Below are 21,079 nucleotides of genomic sequence, written 5' to 3'. Positions count from 1 at the left end.
CAAACCCTCAAGCAAATGCTCAGACGCGTAGCGGCGGAGGACAAGCGGGATTGGGACCTCATGATCCCCTACGTGCTCTTTGGGATCCGCAAAGTTCCTCATGCCTCAACTGTAAACTGGATTCACCCCCTTCGAGCTCCTGTTTGGCCGTCAACCTCGGGGCCTTTTGGACGTGGCCCGGGAAGCATGGGAGCAGCAGTCTGCCCCTCATCGTACCATCATTGACCACGTCCAACAAATGAGGGAACGGATCGACCGAGTGATGCCATTAGTCTGGGAATACCTCACCAGGGCCCAGCAAGTGCAGCAACGTCACTACAACCAGGCAGCCCAACCACAGGAGTTCCAACTGGGAGACCGTGTCATGGTCCTGGTCCCCAGCTCCACATGCAAGTTCCTGGCCTCCTGGAAAGGACCCTACTCGGTGGTGGAGAGGATTGGGCCGGTCACATACTGCCTGAGACAGCCGGGACGACGGCAGGTGGAGCAACTCTATCACATCAACCTCCTGAAGAAATGGGTGGGGACCCGGGACCAAGTAGCTGCCCTGAGCCTCACCGAGCCCGTGGTTGTGGATGTGGATGTCAACCCTCACCTCTCGGCTGCCCAGAAGACGGAGCTGCAGCACCTGGTCAGTCAGTTCCAGGATGTGTTCTCCTCCCAGCCCGGGCAGACCAACGTGTTTATGCACCACATCAGGACGCCCCCAGGAGTCGTCATCAGGCAACGGCCCTACTGGGTCCCGGAAGCTCGTCGGCAGGCTATTGAGGAAGAGGTCCAAGAAATGCTGAAGTTGGGTGTAATAGAACCATCCGGTAGTCCATGGTCCAGTCCCATTGTGATGGTCCCAAAGCCGGATGGCCCCCTCCGCTTTTGCAATGACTTCCACCCCCTGAACGAAGTCTCCAAGTTTGACGGGTACCCCATGCCTCGGGTCGACGAGCTGCTGGACCGCCTAGGAAGGGCCCGGTACACCAGTACCCTGGACCTCACCAAGGGCTATTGGCAGGTATCGCTCTCCGAGGCTGCCAAGCCGAAGACTGCCTTCTCCACCCCCAGTGGCCATTGGCAGTACCGGACCCTTCCCTTCGGCCTACACGGGCCCCCGCAACGTTCCAGCGAATGATGGACATCAACATGCGGCCCCACCAGGCGTACGCGGCCGCCTACCTGGATGACGTCGTGATCCACTCCGAGGCATGGGAAGAACATCTGGATCGTCTGCGGAGGGTGCTATTGGAGCTCCGGCGGGTTGGACTCACCGCCAACCCCCGAAAATACCACCTAGCCCTCTCTGAGGCCAAGTACCTGGGCTTCCAAGTCGGCCGAGGTCTCATCCGGCCACAGGACAAGAAAGTCGAGGCCATCCACGCTGCCAAAAAGACCCCAGACAAAGACCCAGGTACGAGCCTTCTTGGGGTTGGCGGGTTATTACCGATGTTTTATCCCCAACTTTCCACCTGACAGACCTGACCAGGAAGGGGCAGCCGGAGAAAGTATGTTGGACTCTGTCGGTGGAAAAGGCCTTCGCCCAGGTCAAAGCAGCACTCACATCCTTGCCTGTACTCTGCGCCCCGGACTTTAGCTGCCCCTTCCTGCTGCAGACGGATGCCTCCAACACGGGACTGGGAACGGTCCTCTCCCAAATTCAGGAAGGTGAGGAGCATCCGATCATTAACATAAGCAGGAAGCTGTCCCCAGCTGAGAGGAAGTACGCCACCGTGGAGAGGAAAGCCCGGGCCATCAGGTGGGCAGTCCTTGAGCTCCGGTACTACCTCCTGGGCCGCAAGTTCACCCTGGTAAATGACCACGCGCCCCTACAATGGATGGGCCGCGCCAAGGACACCAACGCTAGGGTGACTCGCTGGTTCCTAGTGCTCCAGGACTTCCACTTTGAAGTTCACCATCGCGCCAGGGCCGCCAACGCGAACACTGATGGCCTCAACCGAATCTGGACAGCTTATGCAGGTCTGTCAGGGGTCATTCCCCGCCCTCCCCTAACTTCACCCCTACTGTCTACATATGTTCACAGGACCAGAACGACTCTTGGGGGGGGGGGGGGGGTGATGAGCGTTCCTGGAGGAATCAGCGTCGCAACCAACGGAAAACACCTGCACGTCATCATCAACAGGCTGATCGGTCACAGCTGCTCCCCATCAGCCTGCACCCTCTTAAGCAGCACACGCTGCACTCAGAAGAGGTTCTCGAACCGAATGCAATGCTGGTGTAATCCCTCTCTCATTTCTTCGCAGAAAGCCGTGAGTGACCGACAGCCCACCCACATTGGAGCACGTCAGGACACCCACTTTCACCTTGATTGGCACCGAAGAGCACGGAGAGCACATGGGAAGCAACAGCAACCAGAAAGCTGATCAGCTCACTTTACCAGGCACCCTACACTTATAAATAAATCCACCCTCTGGGGCATTTAATTCACACACCCCTTGTCGAGTGATTCTTCACCCCATGACACAACACATACCGTATTTTCCGGACTATAAGTCACACTTTTTTGCGTAGTTTGGCTGGTCCTGCGAACTTATAGTCAGGTGCAACTTATTTATCAAAATTAATTTGACATGAACCGAGAGAAATGAACTAAGAAACATGAACCAAGAGAAAACATTACCTTCTCCATCCGCCAGAGGGCGCTCTATGTTGCTCAGTGCTCCTGTAGTCTACACTGAGCAGCATAGAGCGCCCTCTCGCGGCTGGAGACGGTAATGTTTTCTCTTGGTGCTTGGTTCTAAATAAATGCGACTTATAGTCCGGTGCGACTTATATATGTTTTTTTCCTCATCATGACGTATTTTTGGACAGATGCGACTTATACTCAGGTGCGACTTCCTGACAGTCCGAAAAATACGGTACACATCTCATTCTGCTTAATGAAGTACTGATTATAGGTGATCACCTTAACAAGGAAAAGTATAAAAATCACTTCTGTGGTCATCGCTATCCTCTTGCAATAGGCATCTGCTGGATAGCAAAAACAGTGTTAGTAGTACCTCAAAAGTAATTGGAATCAAATAACTATTGACCATAACAAAATAATTAAAAAGAAAAGCTTTGAGTTAAGAAACAAAGGGTTCAGTTCTGGCTTTACTGGAAGAGGGACACAGTGAGGTGGCTTCCATCCTTATAATTTCACAGACAGCAGTTCAAGCTGCAGTCATTAAGGACAACAAAGCTACAGACCAGCAGAGAAATAGATGACCACCAACTCATTTAAATGTCACTCAACAACCGTAGAATGACACCAAGTGACCTACAACAAAATGGCAAATGGCAGCTGGGGTGAAGTGCACAGTGAGAACAGTTTGAAACAGACTCATAGGGGCAGAGCAATGCTAGTAGGGATGCACCTTCATCAATGAAAAGCAAAGAAGAGCCAGGCTGAGGTTTGCAAAAAAAACACCATAAGGATTGGACCTTCTTGGTTGAGTCCAGTTTTAAGCTTTGCCCAACACCTGGTTGTCTAATGGTTAGAAGGAGACCTGGAGAGGTCTACAATCCATCCACTGTGAATCAAGCCACATACAGTACAAGGTTGTCCTAATGCTCTGACAATGTTGGTTTTCCCAGCTGAAAATGCTCCATTTCACAAAGCCTGGTCAATCAAGGTGTGGATGGAGGTCCACCAGATCAAGACCCTGTCATAGCCAGTCCAATCTCCAGACCTGAACCACATTATGATCAAGAGAAAGATGGATGGTCCCAAGCCATCAAACAAAGCCAAGCTGCTTGAATTTTTGTGTAAGGATTGGCATAACGTCACTCAACAGCAATGAGAAAGACTGAATATAAACTTGTTTTCTTTGGTCGGAAAACAATGCATTCACTGCTATCAATGACCAGCCGTCATTTTCTGCAAACAAATGCTCTAAATGACCATATGTTTTTTGGGGAATTTGGGAGAAATGTTGTCAGTACTTTATAAAATAAAACAAAATTTTTCATTTTACACAAACAAATATATACACCTTTAAATAGTAAATCCAGAGAAACGGATCATTTTTCATTTGGTCTCTTTTTTTTCTGGAGGATAGAGCAAATATAATAAACAGAAACTCAAACGTGTGTCCAAATCAACAACCTTTTTGATAACACTTTACAGTAAAGTACAGTAAAGATCTTTTTTAACATCAGTTAAATTTTTATTTGTCCATGTTCATTTTGGGGCAGCTGTGGCCTAATGTTTAGAGATTTGGACTAGTTATCCATAGGTCGCCGGATTGAGTCTCGGTGCTGGCAGGAGTTGTAGGTGGGAGGAAGTGAATGACCTTCAATACCCATTGCTGAAGAGCCCTTGAGCAAGGCACTTGAACCCCCAGTTGCTCCCCAGGTGCTGGATATGTAGCGTGTGTGTGCACTCGGATTGGTTTTAATGCAGAGCACCAATTCTGAGTATGGCTTACCATACTTGGCAAATCTCACGACTTTCACTGTCACTCATGTCCAACAATAATATTATCAGATACATACAATCCTGCTCAATCCTTCCTCACTGCAGGACACTAAAATCCACCTTATTTTGCAACATGGAAGCTATTTTCTTGGCAAAAGACTTCCAGTTCATTAGCCATAGGTAAATATCTCGAAGAATAACAAAGTGCATTAAATGGAACAACTATTAGCACTACAAACCAATGTTTTTATGATCATAAAGATACATAAAAATAAAAAAAGTTTTAAATTTTAGGTATATCAACCAGCATCTTACTTTGCAGTGCAATATACTGTACATAAAAATGTCAGCTCATTATCCATTAGATGATCAACAGGCAAAAATGCTAACTAATTTTTAAACTGCTTTATCTTTTCAGAAACTTGGTTCCTGGCATTCCGTCCCATTCCCAAAAACTGTAAAACTATGCAAAGTTACATGTGAATTATGTCGTCAAATGGACAGAATCTAAAAAAAACCTGGTGACTGTTTTGTGTTCATGAGTAGCCTACAGTAACATGTTAGTTATAGTTATAGAACAGTTATAGAATTAGCATTATTCTATTTCAAAAATCACTTTTACTGAACTATGATTTAGTTTTCTATGTGTCTATATGTTCCTGACCTGCCTGGTGGATTATTATTTTTCCTATAGAATATGTAGTCTGAAATGTTGAATGAATATTTTGAATTGCTGCAGATATTTAGCTTGTACATACAGTACTTTATCATTTCACTTTACCTATCAGAGCTTGACTGTTTACTCAAATGGGACATATCAAAGAAAAGCTAAATGCACTTATGGATCAAAACTTTTAGTTAGGTTATATTCAAAAATGTATTATATTCAAAATGTCATACAGTTAACATTTTTGCAGCACACTGTTCTGACATACCTCTATAATATATGCCTATGATAGACTGCTCTCACTTTTAATATTTAATTTTTTATTCAATCAGATGACCTCATCATAATGTATTATTTGATGGCCATTTAGTACTGGAAGAAATGTTACCATAAAATTAAAAGCCCAGAATGTATCCACAAAAGGATTATTCTGTGAAACTATCAGAACAGATAAAATAACAGCCACTTTAACACATATATGCACAGTTGACAGAATACTGCATGACAAAATAACAATGCTTATTAATAACAGTTACTGTCTTTGCTGAATCTGGGAAATGTTGTTGCATGTTGTTGAAATTATGTAAAACTTTAAAAAGCTGCTCTCAGATTCCAGTAGTACTCTATTGCACTAAGTAACTGAATTTAATACTTGGATTAATGAGACTCAGGGTTTATTTTCATTTGCACAATGTGTAACCACTTAAATCAATGATGAGCTATTTCATTTAATTCATTCTACATTATATGCAACATGGACCTCCACATATATTAATTAATACAGTCTTTCATGTGGACACTTGCAAGTGTGATAGTAAGTAATGAATATTAATAATGTGCACAAATTATTTTGAGTGGTCATAAAACTAGCATTGCAGCAGCAGATGATTACACACTCTATGTATTGTATTGTTTTATACTTTTTAAAACTATGACACTGAATACTCAGAAGCTTTTAATTGTTCTGTAGAGGGCTGTTCATGCTTTTATTGATTATCAATCAAAACTCTGTCAAACTTTTTCATTAATCTCATTTACATTAACCTTGAATCTTGTATAAAAAGATTTCTCTTTTTACCACTTCTTGCATGTAACTTTAATTCCAGTTGTAAATTTGCTTAGTTTATGTGCATGTAATTTCATCATGAGGGCTCCAATAAAACACTTTTCCCCTTAATGTGTACTTAGTATCTTTGTCTCAACTTTATCATACATGCTGTCTTGGACAGTCTCACAACTAAGTTCCTTTGAGGGGCAATATATTTCCCCTTTTGATTGATTTACAGGGGCATTTTTGCCTTTATATTTACCTTTACACTTTTTATAATCATTTTAGTATATACAGTACAGACCAAAGGTTTGGACACACCTTCTCATACAAAGAGTTTTTTTTTTGTTTTTTTTTTTCATGAAAATTGTAGATTCCCACTGAAGGCATCAAAACTATGAATTAACACATGTGGAATTATATATGGAATTATATAGATAACACAAAAGTGTGAAACAACTGAAAATATGTCATATTCTAGGTTCTTCAAAGTAGCCACCTTTTGCTTTGATTACTGCTTTGCACACACTTGGCATTCTCTTGATGAGCTTCAAGAGGTAGTCACCTGAAATGGTCTTCCAACAGTCTTGAAAGAGTTCCCCGAGAGATGCTTAGCACTTGTTGGCCCTTTTGCCTTCTGTCTGCGGTCCAGCTCACCCCTAAACCATCTCGATTGGGTTCAGATCCGGTGACTGTGGAGGCCAGGTCATCTGGCGCAGCACCTCATCACTCTCCTTCTTGGTCAAATAGCCGTTGATGTCTTCAGTGTAAATCTACAATATTCAGTCATGAAAATAAAGAAAACTCTTTGAATGAGAAGGTGTCCAAACTTTTGGTTTGTACTGTATGTGTTGTATTTTATTTCAAATGTAAATTGATTAAATCAATCTAAATTAGATACTATAGACTGTTACCAATAAAAATTTTAGCAACATCAACAAAAGCCATCTTTATTGGTTTTTATAAAATAGACCAGTATAAAAGCGCCCTTTGGTGTCTTTATTGCAATACTTTCCATGATAATCATTTGCCACCTAGGCCTATGGCATCAAACAATTATCATTGTAAAATTATAGTGCACATGCAGAGGTATAATTTTGACACCATGACATATGTTGGGGCATGATTTTAACTATCGGACAACTTGGGACGGAAAATGTGTTGGCTTTTTTTAAATTGACATTAGTGGAGTTTCAATGAGGTAATTTGTTTGCTTTTATTGTTTCCCCAAACTTCCCTTCAAGAAAAAAAAATAATAATCAGAAGCCTTTCTTGTAGCTCTGAACTCAAGGGTACATCTTTCCTTCATAAGGAACTGCACTTGATTGCAATCTCAATTGCAACTTGGTGCCAAAGTGATTGGCTGTCATTAAAATGTCTAGCCACAAAATTGCCCACTCTGGTGCATCAAAAAAACAAAAACAAAAACCCGTTGGAACAGTGTCTTCAATGTTTTACCAACATATTATTGACTTTTTACACCTTCCAGATGCATTGTGCTGAATGCATAGAAACCAAACATGATTCCGAAATGTTAAACGCTCACTCATACATTCATGTATACCCCAATACGTATAGGTAAGATTGTATATATGTCAAAAACAGTACTCTTTAACTCTTTACAGATCTTTAAATTTATTGTGTAAATAAGCCAATTTCCTTTTGTGTTTGTTCACAAAGCAGTTCCTGTGATCAGTTCATTATGCATGCTTGATGTTATCACCATTTGATGAGATGGGCTATCCTTCTCTGTGGTTCCATAGTAAAGCAAAGGGCAATTCAATGTTGTTCCTGACTCTCTCTAATGTAGATTATGTATAGGAGGTGATAATAGAAATCTACCCATCAGCTGGGAGGAAATCAGAAAGGCTGAAATGCCAAATGATCCATTAAAAACCTTAAGCTGACGAATGTTGTAGACAGTCCAGCGACACATAATGATGTTTGGTAACCATTCAAGTTGTGCCAAATCTGTCAGAAATACAAGAATACATGGATCTCCATGGATATTTAAAATCTACGTTGGTGGTGGAGCCTGACCATATGTTGGGTACTGACCTTATGGACCCGTTCCCAAAAAAAAAAAAACAAGGTTGAATCAATACCTTCCTATCATTAAGAATTATTTCATTAAGAAGCAAGTAGGTTGAGCTGTTCCCCATGCAGTCCAGCAAAACACAGGTGATTGCCAACAGCCTCACCAAGGAGGTCTTTACTCATCAGAAAACTCTAGCATATCTTGAGTTCTACAGAAGATTCCAGTTTACATCAGCATTTGCCAGGTCTGTGGTTTACCTTATTTTGAAGAAATAGACTCTATGTACACAATTTAAGTGCATTAATTTCTGTTTTATTTAATAGTTGTATGCTAGCTGACCTGCTTATTAGTTTACCTTGTTTGATAGGGTCACATTTTCTGTTTACAATCAGTATATTAAATCATCGATTGGAAATGGATTTACTTTGGAACCTGATTTTTAATTTGGCTTTCCCTTACTGCTGTGATTCAGAATTAGACTAAGGTGTTTAAAATAGGTGGAATACCACCTTCCACCTCAAGACCACCTTCATTCAGGTTTTGTATGTGTTTGAAACCAGCTTATTCAAGTCCAAGCCTAGGCTGAGACCAGAAGAACTGGAACTTGACCAGAATAACTGGTCAAATGTATAGACTTCAATTAGGGTTTGTTCCTCACACAAAGTTATATGGCTCTAGAAGACTTTTAATACAGCTTGAACTATTAGAAGTAAATATTTTGTATTCCACAGATACATTCCATACTGCATTAAAAACTAAAAAAAGTAATATAATATTTCACAATGTCAGTCATAAATGCTGAACTGCTATTGAGCCCTAAAAACAATGTAGCAATGTGCAGTGCATGCACTTGATACGGTCTTGTGTGGTTTCAAGTAATGTCCAAAAGAAAAAAATCCATCACTGGTAATATTGGATATCAGTGAAATAGATTTTGTGAGCTAATAATAATAATGATTATTATATTTCAATTTTTGTACCAGATTATAATTCACAAGCTTTCAATTACATTACAGTCTGATGATGGACTGTCTCATTTGGTCAGAACAAACTATTAGCATGAACATAGCCTGAAAGTTACTCAGGTTTTTGGAAATGGAAACTGAGGCAGGAAGCATACTCTACACTACAGTAATTTACCATGAATAAATTACTACCTATAGAAACATTGTGTGCTAAAGAAGGAAAACATACAAAATGTGCAGTATTGGGGTCCTCCATGACCTGGTTTAAATACCATCTCTCCAGCAGCATCAAGCAGATCTTTAAAAAAAATTTTCCAAACAATCCTTGTGATTTTCATTGCTTGGACAAACAGAAAGTGCCACCCTAAACTCGCACCAAAGGTTGAGCCAATGTTCCTGTGTTTGGCTGGGCTGAATGCTCAAATGAAAATCTGCTTTGAAAATGTTACTACCACACCGGTACACTTTTCAAAGGAATCAATATAACAACCTACCATCTCTGCATATAAAATTAGGACAGCAGAAAATATTTTAACATTGCCAAAAATGACACTTCATTCATCTCTAATTGAAATGCTCATGAAAAAGCCCTCTGCAGTAGAAAGTCCGCCATCTCTCTGCTGCGAATCACACGTTGAATTTTGAAGTTGTTGGACGAAGCACTGGAGAAGGCCATCATGCGATTTTTCAGGTCTTGGAAAGTTCCCTCACGAACGAGCTGAACTCTCATTGGTCCAATGCTGCCCTTCATCCTGAAGGATCGGTAGATATCGGAGTCCTCCTGTAGGCAGTGGTCTAACTGTTGGATTTAAAAAGCATTCTAGAATATAACGAGCAGTTAAAGAGAAGGGTCTCTTCAAAGTTCTTAAATAAACATTACAGATAATCACCTTATATCTTTGTTCCTCTGAGAGGTTCCTCACACCGTTTAGCTCAACAAACACAAGATAATGCGGCTGAGCTATTCCAGATTCACTGCCTACAGTAAACACAAACAACAAATTAAATGCAACATTTAATGCATTTATTTGCCTTTCAGTATTACATAAAACATCAAACTTAGTAAAGCTCAATTCACGTTTCCAGATTCGATACAAAACATACATTATACTGATGTTTACCCAGATAGACCCAGACGTAATTCTATAACACAATTCACACGTATAATAACAGCAGAAATAATCACAAACTGCTGTAAAGAGTTTAAATTGTAATGTTCCTGGAACATTCCTTTAAAATTCGAAGGAAATCATAAAAGACAAACATTACCTAAAATGCCACTCTCAACGCAGCTGTAGTCTATTAGTCTGGCTCCCGGCCACTGTGTCACTGCTTTCTTAAGAGCCCCCAAAAACAGTGATTCAGACACTTTCTCACCACGCACGCTCAACATCTGACCACGCCTGAACACACACGTTAAACAAACATGATTGATTAGATAAGTGCTTCTCAAAATCTCAGATAAGGTACTATCTTCAGCTTTTTTAGACTTAGGGGAAAAGAAAAAAGGCATGTATGAATTTGTTAGAAAGTGTAATGACTGTAGAAGCATGCATAATAATATATACTACTGCAAGGGCAAACTGAATAATACTGCTCCAGTGATTAGTCAGAATATAACACCATCAAACATAACATGAATACTATTTCAAGTTCATGCATTCCCTGGTAATCAAAACCCATAATCTTAGTATTGCAAGTCCTACACTCTACTGTTTGAGCTACAAGAATGAAGCAACTGCAGAAAACGTCACATCCCTATTCACATTTCGCACTGCCAAATATCTTGTAGACACATACAAATATTCCAAATGTAACAAGAAATTGTAATTACAACATTTAAAAAAAAAAATTACTCCAAAGTGTTGTGCGGTGTACCACCTGAGGACACTCAGTTGTATTTATAGTTTAAGAAACATTTGATTACTTAATGTATAATAAAAATGTGTACCTATACTGAAACTCCACTTTGGGACACTGGTTATGAAACCCAACTACTTTCACAACATCTCCAATGCGATACCTGAAAAACACAGATGACAGACTTTAGAGAATGTCCACTACATTGTTTCACCAAATTCTTCAATATTTTACTTCCTCTAAATAAATTATTATTATTTTTAATTTATTTTTTATATCCAATACACTAATTCATGGCATCATCCATGTCCTTAAAGAACCATTTTCAAAAACTGCATTACAGCACTGGCTGTTCACAGGTAAAGTAACTTAATTACTTATTTGATTCATCGTTCATGTTAAAAACATTTCATAATTCATAATATGGCTGTGCAAAAAATCGAATGCGATTTTTTATGCACATAAAATTGAATGCGATTTTCATGCACATAAAATTTAATGCGATTTTCATGCACATTTTCAGTAAAGGCACTCCTGTGATTAGTGGTATATCTTCAGCACGTGCGTTCAGATCAGGATTGCCAGGTTTTCAAAACAAAACCCGCCCAATTCGTTCCGGGCGATAAAATAATTTTTTTTTGGGTGGGGTTCCCTTGGTAAAATTAGCATTTTAGGGGCTAAACATCACGTTATTTGTACAGTGTTGCCAAGTCTGCATTTTTTTTTCATGTCCGCGGGCTGAAGCGACCTCAATACCAGTAACTTGATGTTTAGCCTCTAAAATGCGAATTTTACCAAGGCAACTCTGCCAAAAAACGTGTATTTTAACCCCGGGACACAATTTTTATCGGCGAACCTCCTGGAAATGCGATTGGGCTAGTTTTGAGAAGCAAGTGGGCAGGATTTGTTTTGAAAACCTGGCAACCCTTATCTGAACCCATGTGCTGGAGATGTACTTTTAATCACAGGAGCACCTTTACTGACGAGATGCGCATGAAAATAGCATTCGCATTTGCAGTTCAAACAGTAAGTTTAACAGTAAAGCTTAAAATATACTTTTCTGTTTTTATTTGTATGCTAAGGTATGTGTACAGTTTGTGTTGTGCAGCTATCATTAGCATAGTATGCATGTGTAACACAAATGTTCAGTCCTATTTTTTATTGTATTTTTTCCTCTCACATGGATCTTTCATTTATTTTTATTTTTTTGCACTGGCCAGGGCTGCATTTCCCAAAAGCTTTGTAACCCTAAGAAGTTCATAAAAACGATCGTATGATTGATCTTAATATTACCGTCTGTTTACCAAAAGCATCCAAAGTGCATCATAAGAAGACCGATTTGTGCGGTCACCTGCAGGACAATCGGCAGATTGCACCTTTAACTTTATTTAAGTGCAATGTAATTATAATACAGATGCTGGTCATATAATTAGAATATCATCAAAAAGTTGATTTATTTTACTAATTCCATTCAAAAAGTGAAACTTGTATATTATATTCATTCATTACACACAAACTGTTATATTTCAAATGTTATTCTTTTATTTTTTATGATTATAACTGATAACTACAGAAAATCCAGAATTCAGTATGTCAGAAAATTTGAATATTGTGAAAAGGTTCAATATTGAAGACACCTGGTGCCACACTCTAATCAGTTAATTAACCCAAAACACCTGCAAAGGCCTTTAATGGTCTCTCAGTCTAGTTCTATAGGCTACACAATCATGGGGAAGACTGCGGACTTGACAGTTGTCCAAAAGACGACCATTGACACCTCGCACAAGGAGGGCAAGACACAAAAGGTCATTGCAAAAGAGGCTGGCTGTTCACAGAGCTCTGTGTCTAAAAACATTAATAGAGAGGCGAAGAGAAGGAAAAGATGTTGTAGAAAAAAAAGATGTACAAGCAACAGGGATAACCGCACCCTGGAGAAGATTGTGAAACAAAACCCATTAAAAAATGTGGGGGAGATTCACAAAGAGTGGACTGCAGCTGGTCAGAGAGGTTATCAGTGCTTCAACTCAGGTACTTCATTGCCAGTTGTGCAAGGTGGGGGTATTACTGCCAATTATAGGCGCATAAAATTGCTGGTATTTTCTGTGTAGCTTTCGCAACGCCTACTGCACTTTCAGAATTTTTCTTTTTCTTTTTCTGCTGGTTTGTGAGTTTTGTTACATCTATATTTTTTTAATTGTTTTATTCTTTTAAAATGAATAGTGTACAATAATTCAAAATCGATTACCTATTTTCATTTTCAAAACTTTTTTTGGTTGGTCCGATCGATTGTGCAATCGATTTTCGAACTAAAAGTGACAGCCCTAGTCAAAATTATCGAAATTTCTCTTTTATGCCAAAAATCATTAGTATATTAAGTAAACATCACGTTCCATGAAATAGAAAATATTCATAAAGGTTTCCAAGCTTCATGAAGCAGTGTTTCAAAAGCGCCATCACTAACGTGTAGAAGCAGGATCATGTACCTGACCTGAATAATCCTGAAGCGTTGGTGACCAGCAACTCATAGTTATGTCCTTCCTGAAGCTGCTCCATCAGGAGAGTTTTGGGCTGTTCTGAATCCAGATCCTCCTCTGGTATAAACTCACAGAACATGGAGCGGGGACATAGGAGATATTGTCTGCTCTCCTGCTGAGGCCACAGGTTCACACCTATCAGGCCTGAAACATGAATTACAGATCATTATATTCAACTACTGCATGCATGTGAACTGTACTCTATGCAAGTATACAGCTCGTTTACAACTTTACATATGCATGTTGCCAGTTACTGTGCTGGGGTGCGTTTATTAAAAGCATCGTTAGCTAACTATGGTCATGGACAGAACTTGCGACCATAGTTGCTTTTGGGAAACACACCTCAGAAATGACTTTCATAAATAAATTTCAATAAAATTGTTATTATTTCAAACTTTTGACCAGTAGTATACCTATAGTAATCCTAGGGTATATGCACAAAAATAACATTTTTAGGCATTCTGTAATCTGAAACTTAACCCTTCCAACTCTGCCCATGGAAAAAACAATAACACCGAGACCTATCATGGGTTATTATTTTAAAATATCACTATCCAGTTCAGAAATGTACACACATGCATCCACATACAAACACACCTTCAGTGGCAGCGTAGAAAGGGGAGTAAAATGGGATATCTTTACAGTAGTGCCGCCGTAACATCTCCCCATAAATCTGGTTAGAACCCGAATCCACTGTCAGAACCAGGTGTAACTGGGGCCATATTCTGAGTGCGATCCTCTCAAAGCCTTCCTCAAACTGGGCTGTGAGCTCAGCAGCTCTATCTGGATCTGGCTTCATCAGTTTCTCTAGAGCACGGCGCACATCAGCCTTCAGGCTCAGACCGGAGTTGATCGTGCCCACTTCCACATCCACCACAAGATCTTTCCAACGCTCCTAAATGCACATACACAGACTGCTACTCAGGATCTTTCTCTTTAACTGTACTGACTCTGAGACTACACTGAAAAACTTACATTTTCGTCTTTTACAACAGCAAAAGTTTTAAAACATTTATGATTTAAAATGAATTCTTCATTATGACTTCGTCACTAATCAAATAAGCAAATTTAGCATTCCTGTTCACCTGATAGCATTTTAACCTTAAAACAGTGCTTCCCAAACCTGTCCTGGAGGACCCCCTGCCCTGCACATTTTGGCTGCATCCGAAAACTTATGCAGCTGACTTGCTGCTGTATGAAGCAATGACTTTGCATGCAGCGTTTTTGCATGAAGGCACCTCATGAAACTGATTTCGGACCGACTTCTGACGCAGCATAAAAATCAAACAAGTTTTTGTGATACTCCAATACGGATTTCTCGCTAGAACCAAAGGCAACTTCTAGACACCATCGTTTTTTTTTATCTCAACCATCACGGAATGGAATACACAGGATTATGGGATATCAAAGGCAGCAAAGGATACATCTATGCTGCCTTTTAAATGCGATCAGAAGAAGGTACCTCTGGAGACAGGAAGTAAAGTAGAATTTGGATTCGAACGTGCCTTGATGCCTTCCTGCCTTGGGATGCTGCCTCCAAAGGCAGGGGGGCCTCCAAGACAGGTTTGGGAAGCAAGATACAAAATAAATGATATAATAATTGAGATGAACTACTAGATGATCATTCAAAATGAAATTATGATTACATATTTTGCAATAAATAATGTAATATTGAAGCATTTTCATTGGTTGCCTCAAAAGTTTGGACCTCGGTGTACCTGCAGGGCCTTGAAGGCATAAAAGACGGTAGAGCAGAAGTTGGATTCCAGCATGCCAAGATTGCGGTCTTTCAGCCCAAACAGCAGATGGAGATACAAGGCGTCGCTCTCATTCACCACCTAGAGACATAACCAACAGTGTCTTTTAGATTCTATAAATTAGTGTTCTGATCAGATAATCTACAGTTAAACATTTTTTTATTTAATTTGTTGGCTCTTTTAGCTGACTTCCAGTGCCTTCACAACAGGGTTGTGGACTTGGGCACTGGGATCAGCATTTAGAGACCTTCTGAACTCCACTGGGATTAGACAACATGTGTCAGGGCCTACTCATTGTCAGAATCATACTTTAGATTTAATACTGTCACATGGAATTGATGTTAATGGCATTGAAATTCTGCGGCAGAGCAATGTCATCTCAGATCATCATCTAGTCTTTATTTTATCTGATCAATCAGACATTATCAAGAAGACTCGGGACTCAACTTGGAAAGACTCAAATCTTTTTACATATCAGTTTGTTCTGAGCAAAAACTGTATTTTTCATTCGGTTTCCAGTGTTCGAAGATCTCCTCTCCAACAGGTGACAAATAAATTGATAAGAGTTATCTGTATTAAGAGAGACAGATGCAGTTGTAACTCAAATGTTTTGGGTTTTTTCAATGGTCTACCTTGCAATGGAGAGGCTAACACTAGAAGAGGGGGGGTGAGTTTTACGGCAGTAAAATTTAATGTTTGACCTTCTTTGGATATTTGGTTTCTGACATTAGAATAATTTCTGATATTAGAATCTCTATTAATTAATACTTATTTTAAAAAATCTGAATCCTCTACTAACAAATCACCTCTTTCTTGATGTTCACTGGAATGTCTCTAGTGCATCTTTGAGTACTGTTAAAATCAGATACTCAATACACCTCTGGCTATTATTGTCACTAAATATCATATTAAATTCATATTTATCTCCCACCTACCTGATAGACGGGTGCTGGCGTGGTGTACAGATGCAGCATGTGTTTAGAGGAGGCAGGAGTTGAGGAGTTGGGGCCAATAGGAACACCTGCCTCACTCTGACGAAAAATGGGCGAGTAAAAGAGCTTCAGGGTTTTCTGGAGACAGTCAGTGGCTGGAAAGGCTTGCCTCATGGCATCTAGACAAATTGTCACCCCCTGCCAGAAAAGTATACAGATATAATAGACAGCTTCTCCTCAAGCTCTTTGGAAACGGACAAAGACTTGGCAGGCTGTTGGAGTACAATACATATTCAGTGCTGTCTGCTAGATTGTAAGTTTAAGAATTGATGAAATTACTGCCTATAGATGATTGTTTGCTTCGGTTGCACTACCAATGACTGAATTGCTCCAGGAAAGCTCTTTTCATGCTGAGCTTATCAAAATGACCACAGCTGATAATTTTATAGTCAAATGAGTTTACAAGCCATTTTTATGAGTGGGTGATTCTTTTTCCAACTCAGAGATTTTTTTTTTCATACATGTTGGTGTTACATCCTTCACTTGCATGTTATAAGTTGCACTGAGTAAATACAATAAAAACTGTGTCCAGTGATAATTTTAAAGGGGGGCTAATGTACCCACTGCATTTTCTACAAATCTTTACCCATTATTTTGTCCCATTTAGTAAGGTGCAACTAGTAATGCAGACATCATTTTGTACTTTTAAGAATATGTATGTGTTGTGACCTGTAGGAAGAATTCTGTGTTGGTGTCTTTGGTGCTCAAAAGCATACGGCTGGATCCAGATGTTCCCGATGTCATAGCCAGAATAAGAGGCTTTTCCGATATTAAAACATTCTGCTCTCCTTTAGCCACACGCTCCACAAACTTTTCATAATGGTTATAATCCGTGACCGGATGGTGCTGTTGAAATGTTTCAGTATCTGAAATGATAAAATAAGAACTAAGACATACATTTTATGACAAGATGGTAGCACATCTGACTGGTTATTTCCATTCCATAGAAGCAAACAAGTAAAATGTAAATTAACTGCACACAACACTGCAAATTTTCTGTATACAATTATCAAACATATGATTCTATTATACGTAAAAAAATAAAAAAATTATAATAATAAAAAAAAAAAATTATATATATATATATATATACAATTGTTCAAATCAATCACCTTTAATTGATCTGAACTGGTAGAGCTTGCCGTAAACGGTGTCGGAGTGTTTCTGCAGACGCTGGAGCAGAGTTTCCTCCTGAACGCGATGAATGTCCCGTGTGTCTGACTCTAGTCTGTTTCTCTGGCGACTCCCCAGCCAGCCCACTGCTTTCACAGCCACATACTGAGCCAAAAGACTCGATATGGAGCGATTCTTGATCTTTAGCTTCCATAGTAGAGCCATAGAGCAGAGACACAGGAACAAAAGTGAGCCCGCAGGAGCTGTTACACAAAACACAACGGCATTAACAACGGATGAACGCTAGTGGGAGCCAATAACACATTTAACAACGGATCGGGGCCTCATCTTCTTCAATTTATAAATATAAAAACGTAAACAATTAACAATGTGCAAATATACTCAATTATCTTATAATTAAAATCGAAACAATATATAATCATTTACACAATTTAGATGTAGTCAAAAAAGCCAGATTTTCGCTATTCTGGCAGCTCGAATAACTTTTTTGGATTGACAGCTCCTCACCAAGAAGTAACGTTAGTGTGTACTTCTGATGGTAATACGTTGACATACTGTGCTATTTGCTAGCCTACTTTAAGGTACTTGAAATGAGACCGTGATGGCTGTCTATAAAACTTGGTTAAAATGTTACTTTTTGACATTGTTACGCACAAAGCTACCAATAATAAAATAATATCTGCATATTTTGGAATCAAATAAATTGTTCCACACACTCACCACATGTAATGGTCACGGCCAATAATGCAATAAAACATGGTAAAATGATCCACAAACGCTGATGTGTCTGCATCATTGTGATGGTCTTGTCATGATTGAAAACTGAAAGCAAACGCTGAACTACTTCTTCTTCTTCTTTGAGGTTAAAATGCGGCTTGCATTCAAGAGCATTGCATTACCGCCATCTTCTGGATTATTCTCCAGCGATGTTATTCCAGTTTATGTCCTCCATCTTGTTTTCAGACCCATTCTAAAAAGAGATAGTTTTTCTCCCCTGCTTTTTCTAATCACACCACTTTGCAGTATATCTTTAATACACGCCCCTGCCAACCCATCTCTTCTTAATTCTTCATCATATTTCTCCTCTGTTCTTCATAACTTCGGTTTTATGGTTTTAATTTCTTAAAATACTCACAAAAACCAGTAGGATGCTTCCCTATAATGTGTAATGTACTATTTAAATGACTGTGTCCTATTCCTAATCTTTTCATCACTATTTCTTCTCTCCTAGTCCCTCCCCAATTCCTCTCTGGACCAACTTTATTTTGAATGGCATTCAAATGTTTTCCTTTAGCTTCGCTGCTTCACTGACGTTGCCATTTTCTCACAGCTTTTTTCCAGACTATACTTTTCTATTGGACATACTTGTCCTGAGACTGAACTGTGCTGACAATGAATCACTTCCAATTAAAACTTAATTTATTTTGTCCTCCTTTCTAATGCTATCATGATAGCATAACTCAACTGTATTAGGATCATTTGTGGTTTGTTTGCTTTCCTCACCTCCTTGATTAAGTCAGGTAAACTCATGTCACCTTTATTTATATAGCGCTTTAAACAAAATACATTGCGTCAAAGCAACTGAACAACATTCATTAGGAAAACAGTGTGTCAATAATTAACTACAAAAATTGCCAGTCCTTCCTGTTTCAAGATCTTTTTAGCGATCTGTATAAATCTGAATATAATCTCTGTATTTATCATCCACATGTCTGTAGTGTTTTGATTTGATGTAATTCAAAATCAACTTCCATGGTTTCAATCTTCCATATAGAACGTCAGGACATACAATAGTTGGGCAGAACTCTTTTTCGCTTACCCTCAAATCTCTAGCTATCCTCCTATCCATCCAAAACCAAACTTTGGAGCCATTTCCCAGCTAGCTTGCAGTACTCTCTTAGTAGGATGTCCTTCTCTATGTCCCTTTGAATCTCTTAATTTAATTCTCTTTCCATAGCATGTCATATGCTTTTTCAACATCAAAAAAATACTGTTACCACCACCTCTTTATTTATTTGTGCTTTTCTGATTTCATCTTCTAAACACACCACTGCATCCATAGTACTCCCTCCTCTCCTAAATCCACTTTGGCATTCAGTCACCACAATATACATTAATCATTAACCTTTTTTTTTTTACCATTCCTTCAACTGCTGCAGCTTTAATTACATAGCATAGGGGGAGGGGCTACCAGACTTCGAAGCTGATGACAAAATAAACATAACTCATACACTACATGGTTGAGTACATAGTGCACAAGTACATGGTGTATGAGTGCATTGTGTATAGTGTGTCATTTGGGACGCAGCTATTGACAAGTAGTAAAGCATTTAAATACATTTTCATTTTCAGTTTGGGTAATAAGATAGTTTACATTTCATTATGTGTGTTTTAAATATTTTGCCTTCAACTGAGAAAAGGCTTAACCTTCAGATTAGTGTTTCTTTGGAGACAATACTACCCTTCTAATCTCATACACTAAATGGTACATCACACAGTGCATAGTCTAAGTGCATAGAGAATAGTGCAACTTTTGACTGTGAAATGTGTTTAATAATAGAATGTATTCATGCACTGAGCTCAAATAATTAACTTGAGGGGGAGTGACTGTGAGGAATGACCGGTTTGCTTTGAAATTGAGTGGTGTTCTGTCCATGGACTTCTCAGGTCATCATGGATTGGCCATAATGTACACAAAGGACAGACCCGGGAAACCCAAACAAGTTTGTTAGGTTGAACTGGGAACATTTATCCAGATGATCTTTTACTACCACCAATGGAGAAAATACTACATTATACCAAGGAAGCTGAGGACATGGGAGTCCAATTAGGCCCTGTTTAAAGCCTCTTTTGTGAAGGGGACTGCTAGAAACTTGAAACTGGGGCTGGAAAGATTCTGGTGCCTGTTGTGGCAGGAACCAGAGAACACGTTGCTAGAAACCAATGGTAAGGGAGCTTGTCAGGCAAAAGGAGAAGGTGTTTTGGAATTGGAGGTCACTGAGTCGAAAAATTCAGAAGAGAGTGAAGGCTGGAAAAAAAGGGATAAGAAAATGTCTTAAAAGGTTGCCTGGAAAGAAGAATCTGGCAAATTGTCTACCCTCATGTGAAGAAGGAAAAATACTGAAGGAAGGTTTCTGCTCCAGATGTGGAGGGGATGTGGGAGTTTTCTTATCCAGTATACTGTATGTGTTTTGCTGACATGGAGAAAGTTTGCAACTGTGTTCTCTGGGGTATCATGTGGCAGGGAGGCACTATGGAAGTATGGGTTACTGGGGCTGGTTATGCAGTTACAAGACCTGTAGCACAAGAGCGGAGTCTGCATTCTTGGCAATAAACAAAGCCTGTTCCCAGTGAGTGCTGAACTCTCCTGAAGGCCTTAGTATATTGTGACATTACGTGCTCACTTTGGCAGTTTTGGAAGCATGAAGCAGTGGGGGTGAGGGTCAGCACCCCAAAATCTGAGGCCATGGTTCACAGCCAGTAAAAGTGTATAGTCCTTTTTGGGTAGAGGGTGAGTTGTTTCCCAAAATGTAAAAGTCCAAGTATCTCGGGGTCTGGTTTACAAGTGAGGGTAGGTTGAAGCATGTGAAAGTGAAACTCGTGACATTTGTCAAGTATGGTAACCCATACTCGGAACTAGTGCTCTGCATTTTACCCATCCAAGTGCACACACACA

At 39.7% G+C, this 21,079-nt stretch overlaps 2 protein-coding genes across 3 annotated transcripts in view; one reads left to right on the top strand and one right to left on the bottom strand.

The window, feature by feature from the left end:
• The window catches only part of kcnh4b (potassium voltage-gated channel, subfamily H (eag-related), member 4b), a 41,983-nt gene extending 35,731 nt beyond the window's left edge, over positions 1-6,252 (top strand). Inside the window, exon 17 of the mRNA XM_052610778.1 lies at positions 4,827-6,252. The gene's annotated coding sequence lies outside the window, so the exon portion shown is untranslated. The remainder of the gene's footprint in view (positions 1-4,826) is intronic.
• Positions 6,253-7,733: 1,481 nt separating this feature from the next.
• Positions 7,734-18,364, bottom strand: ghdc (GH3 domain containing). 2 transcript variants are annotated; one of them, XM_052610782.1, is made up of 11 exons: positions 18,124-18,364; positions 17,412-17,645; positions 16,939-17,135; positions 16,213-16,407; positions 15,239-15,358; positions 14,118-14,415; positions 13,475-13,664; positions 11,078-11,149; positions 10,396-10,529; positions 10,017-10,105; positions 7,734-9,925 (listed from the first exon to the last, which is right to left on the bottom strand). In XM_052610782.1, the coding sequence occupies exons 1-11, from the start codon at positions 18,197-18,199 to the stop codon at positions 9,704-9,706; spliced, it is 1,827 nt and encodes a 608-aa protein (XP_052466742.1). In that variant the 5' UTR covers positions 18,200-18,364; the 3' UTR covers positions 7,734-9,703. The 2 variants fall into 2 exon arrangements, with proteins under 2 accessions (XP_052466742.1, XP_052466739.1); XM_052610779.1 differs by having other exon boundaries at positions 17,382-17,645; positions 18,124-18,354.
• Positions 18,365-21,079: the final 2,715 nt, after the last annotated feature.

The sequence above is a fragment of the Carassius gibelio genome, chromosome A12, assembly GCF_023724105.1.
Source record: "Carassius gibelio isolate Cgi1373 ecotype wild population from Czech Republic chromosome A12, carGib1.2-hapl.c, whole genome shotgun sequence".
Classification (NCBI taxonomy): Eukaryota; Metazoa; Chordata; class Actinopteri; order Cypriniformes; family Cyprinidae; genus Carassius; species Carassius gibelio.
This window is presented reverse-complemented; position numbering and strand designations above follow the sequence as displayed.